The 7,666-nt window shown below is 34.6% G+C and overlaps 1 protein-coding gene across 1 annotated transcript; it reads left to right on the forward strand.

Moving 5' to 3' along the window:
- Positions 1-639: 639 nt before the first annotated feature.
- LOC149205733 (aldehyde dehydrogenase family 2 member C4-like) lies at positions 640-6,484 on the forward strand. The gene is made up of 11 exons (XM_089393542.1): positions 640-838; positions 973-1,103; positions 1,563-1,705; positions 1,802-1,955; positions 3,287-3,516; positions 3,625-3,714; positions 3,795-3,968; positions 4,056-4,193; positions 5,135-5,272; positions 5,428-5,489; positions 5,604-6,484. The coding sequence occupies exons 2-11, from the start codon at positions 1,010-1,012 to the stop codon at positions 5,875-5,877; spliced, it is 1,497 nt and encodes a 498-aa protein (XP_089249668.1). The 5' UTR covers positions 640-838; positions 973-1,009; the 3' UTR covers positions 5,878-6,484.
- The last annotated feature ends 1,182 nt before the right edge of the window (positions 6,485-7,666 follow it).

The following is a 7,666-nucleotide window of genomic DNA, read 5'->3' on the forward strand; positions in this document are numbered from 1 at the left end:
TATTTGAAGTAATTTTTTTTACTGAATCCTTCCCTGGAGACTGCAAGTGATTATTTGTATTTAATTCGGAACACGTTAATCTCCAGCGTGCTCTCCCAGTAAATAGGATCACTAGCTGATAGCTACGCAGGAATAAAACAACTCGTTACATGAATTTCATTATCTTGTTTTTGTTGACTCAGGCGTCGTATCTAATAAATCAAGCGCAGGAGACGTACGAGTGGCTGTCAAGAAAACGTTGCAGATATATCAAGGAGTATTATTAATTGAAAAATAATATTAAAAATGGAAGGTTACACATCACAAGTATTAAAAATGGAAAGTCATACATCACGCAATATCAGAAGTATCGTCACGCAATCTCTCTAAGGCTTGACTCGTTCAGTTCAGAGTTAATTGAGATTCGTCCATTATCACAGGGAAGAAGGGTGGACTCGTTCAGTTCAGAGCTAAATGAGATTCGTCCATTATCACAGTGAAGAAATTAGATCTTTCTAGTTGCATATCAAATTTATATTTAAGATAGATTTATACTTGTTTTAATGACATATGACATTCAAAAATTTCTGGTAGTGTGAGTAGAAAAGCAACGGAAATAAAATAAGAGTTTCTTTTGTAAAATAACGAAGGTAAAAGGAGCGTATTTAATAGTGTCTGCAGGTGAGAGTGGAAAGTAACGGAGGTAAAATTGAGAATGTGTGCATCAATCCCACGTACAAAGTTGACGTGTCTATGCGCCTACCCTAGAGAGATTCTTGGCTGTGTCACTCAGTCATTAGACTCCTATAAATAGGATATCAATACATCCAGTAAGCTGTCTGAGGTTCCTTTGTTGAAGGTATTGTTTATGGTGGAATTCTTTCAATTTCAATTTCCTTTCCAACTTTCTAAGTATTGGGTGCATGGCTCTTCCTATGGATCTGTGTCTGACTTCAATGTTAATACTTTCTAATTATAACTAATGGTGTGCAGTCTTGAAGGATTCAAGAAATTGGAGTTGCGTGAAAGAATGGCCGGCTCAGATAATGGGGTAGGTAATGGTATCGTGTCTGTGAAATTCACCAAACTTTTCATCGATGGAGAATTTGTGGATGCAATTTCAGGTATTTATATGTTACCTTGAAATATTTTGAGTTTTGCTGGGTTATTTTTTCAATACAAACCTGCTAATCTAAACTCTAAGTAGAACATTTTTTTGTTTAAATAATATAAATTTTTGTTTAATTTTAAAAAGATATGGGGAATTTTTTTGAAAACCTCCCTTACCATAAAATTCTTGATAATAATAAATCTATTTCCACTACAAAAATGATTTAAACACTCTACAACTAAATTTCTTGAAAAAATAACAATCCTAACTAAATATTTTGAATTTTTGCTGTTTTATTTTATTGTTCGATATAGATATAAACTGTGTATCTGAAGGAAACATGATTATTTAACTATGTATAAGCTAAAGCATGTTGAACAACATTCAGAGCTTGGCATATCTGTGGATTAATGCATGCAAGGATGAGGCGACATTTCTGTCGATTAATGCGGGCAAGGTGTTGGTGGTGCAGGGAAGACTTTTGAAACTTTGGATCCTCGAACAGGAGATTTGATAACACGTGTCGCAGAGGGTGATAAGGAGGATGTGGATTTGGCTGTGAAGGCCGCCCGGGAGGCTTTTGACAAGGGACCTTGGCCTCGAATGTCTGGCTATGTAATATCAGTTTTTAGACCCTTGTGCATACATAGATTCCCTTCTGTTTTTGCCTTGTGATTTGGATCTCATGAAAAATTTCCTTTTTGTGTGTAGGAAAGGGGTCGCTTTCTGAACAAGTACGCAGATTTGGTAGAGCAGCATATAGATGAACTAGCTGCTCTTGAAACCCTAGATAATGGAAAACCACTGACCCTTGCTCGTGCAGTCGATTTGCCGGGGTGTATCGAGAATCTCAGATACTATGCAGGTACTGAACAGTCAATACTCCATGATACCTGTGCTTCAAATATTTCCCATGAAGAAATTTTGAGTCTTATATGTATCTTATCTTGTGGTAGGTATAAGATTGAAAATTCCTATTATATTATATGTAGGTATAAGATTGAAAATTCCTATTATATTATATGTATCTTGTGGTAGTTGTCAAGCAGGGAAAGCCATGCGGGACGGATTATATTGTATTTTTGGTTATAGAGTTTGAATTTAATGTTATATTTTTAGTTATAGAGATGCGGGACGGATTATATTGTATTTTTGGTTATAGAGTTTGAATTTAATGTTATATTTTTAGTTATAGAGTTTGAATTTTATGTTATAATATGTTTGTGGATTATTGCTTTTCTTTTATTTTTAGTTTTAATATCATGTTACAATATGTTTATATACTAATATAAATCTATTTTTTTTTAGAGTGATCTAATTTTTTCACGTGTGAATTTTTTTTATAAGTTGATATTATTTAAATGTTTTGTATAGTTTTATTTTTGGTTATAGAGTTTGAATTTCAGGTTATGACGTATTTGTGGATTGTTGGTTTTTTTTCTATTTCTAGTTTTAATATCATGTTATGATATGTTTATATACTAGCACATATCTATCTTAAATATTGATCTAATATGAGTTTAGAGCAATCCAATTTCTTCACGTGCAATTTTTTTTATGAGTTGATATTATTTAAATGTTTTGTATAGTTTTTTTTTAATTTTTTTAATTTTTAGATTTTTAGATTTTTTTTTATTTTGGCAGACATGAGCAAAATTTCAACTTCAATGACGAATGGACATTATCCATCACACTGGGATGTAAAATGAGCCTCTCCCCTCAATGAACCTCTTGACTCAATAATATAATTATCTATCTTGATTTTTCATTTCTTAAAATAAAAATAAATATTGTTTAGACCAACTAAATTAGTAAAAAAAAAATTCTCATTTCTTAAAATAAAGATAAATATTGTTTAGACCTACTAAATTAATAAAATAAACTATCTAAATTTTTTTATTTTTTCTCCTATAACATATTGGTTTGTAATACCACCTTAATTCCTTTATCGTGATTTCTTAAAAATAAATGTTATTTGTACCAATCAAATTACTACGATAAACTATCTAAGAAAATTTATCTCATATAACCTACTTGTTTGTAATGCCACCTTGATTCCTTTAAATAACAGGTAAATGTTGTCACTAGCTTGTTGTCCTTTTAAGATATATTTATCTAATATCTTGATTCCTTAGAATAAGAAATAGATGTTGCTCGTGTAGCTTGTACCGATAAAACCAAATGTATCGTGTACAGGAGCGGCTGATAAAATACATGGGGAAACATTAAAAATGGGAGGGCAATATCAGGCATATACTTTGCATGAGCCTATTGGAGTGGTCGGTCAGATTATACCATGGAACTTCCCACTTGTCATGTTTTTCATGAAAATCTCTCCAGCTTTGGCTTGTGGATGCACTATAGTTATCAAACCTGCAGAACAAACTCCTCTAACTGCACTTTATTGTGCACATCTGGCCAAGGAGGTAAGTCAATATGTGTCTGTAATTTCTATTCACCGTTGAAGTCAGAAATCATTTCTTATCCCCAAGAAGTTTTCATGCCAATGTTTCAATGTTTTGCTGTTGCCACAGGCAGGGCTTCCACCTGGTGTTCTTAATGTCATAACTGGTTTTGGAGTAACGGCTGGTGCTGCAATAAGCAGTCATATGGATATTGACAAGGTAATCATGTTTCTTATTTATCTTTCTTAGCATCAAGGTACTATGGAAGCATTGGTAAAGAAGTATTTGTTTGCGTGTAGGTCGCCTTTACAGGGTCTACTGATATAGGTCGAGTTATCATGGTGGCCGCTGCCCAGAGCAACTTGAAACCTGTAACTCTTGAACTCGGGGGAAAATCTCCTTTGATTATCATGGATGACGCTGATATTGAGGAGGCCGTGAATCTTGCCCACACGGCCATATTTTTTAACAGTGTAAGCACAACTCAACGATGTAGTCATAGTCAGTTATTAGGTCCGCTTCCATTAATCAAACCAATTACTGTTTCATTTGGATGACAGGGACAAGTATGCTGCGCAGGATCCCGGATATATGTTCAAGAGGGCATCCACGATAAATTTCTGAAGAGTGTAGTGGAAAGAGCGAAGAAGCAGGTGGTCGGCGATCCTTTCAAACCAGAAGTTGACCATGGTCCTCAGGTAAGTTTATGTTTGTCTGTGCAATTATATCCGCAATTTTCTGTAAGGGGCTGCCATTTTAGAACTGTATTCATCTGAATCGGGGTTATAAATATTTGTTGAAATTCGGCAACATTTTCTCTGAAATTTTAAATCGTAATTCCAGAAATGAATTCCAATTTCCATACTCTCTCAAAGCCTACTGCAATATACTGTATAATGAGGCAATGTTGACTTTCTGAAAACCTACAGCAATATACTTTATAATGAGGCAATGTTGACTTTTGGTCGATTACAAATTCTGGGAATACCTAAGAAACCAATTTTTGGAAAACCGTACTGTATTATAGTATAGTTATGCAATGCTGAACTTATATTGATGGCAGATTCTAGAAATATTTAGGAAACTGTACTATAGTTATCCAAGGCTGAACTTATTTCTATGGCAGAAATATCTAGGAAAGTGACTACTAAGACAAGGGTGAATTGTTTGATTCTTGATTTTCAGATTGGGATATTGTTTTTATATAATATATGTAATATCTGAAATTTCTTTATTTTTTTTCTTTATTTTCAGATTTCAAGATATTTTTAAAATAAAATCTGTCATCCAGACTTTTATATAATATTTGTAATATTTGAAATTGTTTGACTTTTTTCTTGATTTTCATATAATATTTATGATATCTGAAATTGTTTGACTTTTTTTCTTGATTTTCGGATTCCAAATTTTTTTCAAAAATCTATTATCCACGTAAAAATGTCACTTATACACCATGTAAATCTGAGGATCTAAGAAAATTATTTTTCTTTGGTCAAAAGTCAACAATGTAACTTTCTATTATTTTCCTTTATTTTAGGGAAATATATTGAAAAAGAGCAATTTAAATCGATAAAAGCACTATAATTATAAAAATGTGTATACCGAATATTCATGTAAATACTCTTTCCTTTCTGAGCAGATTGACAAGACACAATTTGAAAAAATATTGGAATACATTGAGCATGGGAAGCGAGAAGGAGCAAAACTATTGACAGGTGGTAATCGCGTGGGTGAGAAAGGATTTTACATCGAACCAACCATTTTCTCCGATGTGCAGGTTCTCCCACTGAACACTATACAGCTAGATGCCATAAATTTTTACTTTGACAACAGTTTTAAAAGTATATATATGGAAAAAGCATGTAGGATACACATGGATAATAAAATTTCCTAAAGTTTTATTGTTAATTTCTTTATGCGTTGATGTATCAGGAGGACATGAAGATTGGGAAAGAAGAAATATTTGGACCAGTCATGTCCATTTTCAAGTTCAGGTATGTTTGGAATCTAAATAAAAAAATTTTAATTATTAAATTACACTATCTATTCTATGTTATGATTCCTTTCACACTTAATTGTTTTCTACAACTTTACAATAATATTTGCAGGACCATTGAAGAAGCCATAGAACTGGGCAATAAAACAATATATGGTTTAGCTGCTGGAATTGTGTCGAAGAATATAGATACAGTCAATAGGCTTTCGAGATCTATTCGAGCAGGAGTGATTTGGGTCAACTGCTACTACACATTTTATCCTGATGCTCCGTTTGGAGGGTACAAGATGAGTGGGATAGGTAGAGAGCAGGGTCTCGATGTTCTTAAAAATTATTTGGCAGTCAAGTCTGTTATAACTCCTCTCCATGATTCACCCTGGTTGTAGAACTATGGTTAACCTCTATGTTTGTCAAATGCTTCATAGCTTTATATATTTAGGTGGAACTTTTAATAAACTTTTGTATATAATTACTTGTGTCAATGATGTCAATTTTTTATGCCGGAAGTATTGCTTTCATGTTATGTGTAATTGTTATTAGGAGTTACGAGGAGTCATTTTAGAAGTAGTTGTTTGCAATGTGTGAGTTGTAATGTATCAGTTGTAATGGTCATCAGTTAGTGGTAAATTAAGTAATTAGTATTTTATATATTTGTACATGTGATGAGTGAAAGTTGTGTTTTGTGTAATAGCTCTCTGTTCTCTTTTTTATTTATCTAATATAGTATCGGAACCTATTCTTTCTGGCTTGATTCCCTTATGGAAGGCGAGTGATATGTGAGTCAGCCTTCAGTTTTATTGCTTTGTAAATAGATAAGGATATAATGTGTGAGATCAGATTTAAATTATTGCTTTGTAAATAGATAAGGATAGAATGTGTGAGATCAGATTTATTTAGTGTGAAATTTCTGTGTTTTGTATGTTGGTCTAGTTTGTGGATTTGCAAATCTATTCATTCTTTTTGTTTTAAGAGTTGTTGTAATGATGTTTTAAGAGTTGTTATAATGAGATTGGGTACAAGAAATGGAAGAACAAAGCTCAGTTGCCTTCAAAATAAGGGGCCTTGTGTGAATTGGTGCAGATTGGACGAGGATCACATATTTTCTATCTCTGATCAGATTTCCGTAGCGATGGTCAACATTCAGGATCTTCTTGCAATGGGGTTTGAAGAATGGCTGTTAAATGCAACAGACAGTTCCATAGCTAGTAATTGTTTTTAGAGCCACAAGTTTTCTGTGCAAATCGAAATACGGAAGCTTGAAAGTCTGCATGGGGAAAACATCTGTTCGTTGTGTGTTTTGAGCTGTAGTAGCCGCATAGATTAAAGAGCTTGCCATAAGTTGCAGAGTGTGTTGAAAGTCGTGTCAGTAGTTCGTTGTTGCTGCGTGATCTCCTTACCTGCAGACTGCAATCAGAGCAATCTGCTAACTTGAATGTGGCGCAGTGACACATATGAGTTGAAACGAAACTCGTGTAGAGGAGTCCTGCGTAGTGTGTGGCATGCGTGTGCCCAGAGTACTGAACCACTCACAGTTAGCTTGGATGAACATGAATCCACTGCCCTGCAAATCTGCGTTTGGAGTATTTGATCTCAAGAATAACCAACGTGCAACGCAGAGACCCATCTGCATGTGGCACGAATCTGGTGCTGGAGATTATGTTGGAATATTAATTCCAACTGCTGTGCAGCAGCAGCGATGCGGGACATCGCCGATATCACATCAGCGAGCCGCAATAGAGGACTTACAAAAGAGTCGGCGTATCTGCGGTAGAACTGCAGTGAACAGTTGAACAGCAGCAGCTATTTTATTCATTTGTCCTGATCCGGCGCCCCACATTTATTCCTTATCTTTTAAGCCACCGCCATTACCATCTTTTCACTCTTTAATTATTTTTGAGTTCCCGAAGGAGGAAAGATCAGATCCAACACTACACCATTACTTCTCAACAACTGTATTAATGAGCAGAACGGCTGAAGCATGGCCGAGAAGAAAAGAACCAGCCTCGAGCCGACGCAGCATTTATCAGTTATGGGTTTCCACATAACCGACTCAAGAAGCACAGCAGAATGTCAGAAAGATCAGATTTTATTCATTATGAGCAGTAGAGTACAGCAGAAACTTCATCAGCAAGTTAAAGCGGTGATGACCCTTTCCCGCACTATAAAATGCAGACA

Source organism: Pinus tabuliformis, chromosome 1_2 (assembly GCF_031772625.1).
Source record: "Pinus tabuliformis cultivar Carrire ecotype Pingquan chromosome 1_2, CPIR1, whole genome shotgun sequence".
Taxonomy (NCBI): Eukaryota; Viridiplantae; Streptophyta; class Pinopsida; order Pinales; family Pinaceae; genus Pinus; species Pinus tabuliformis.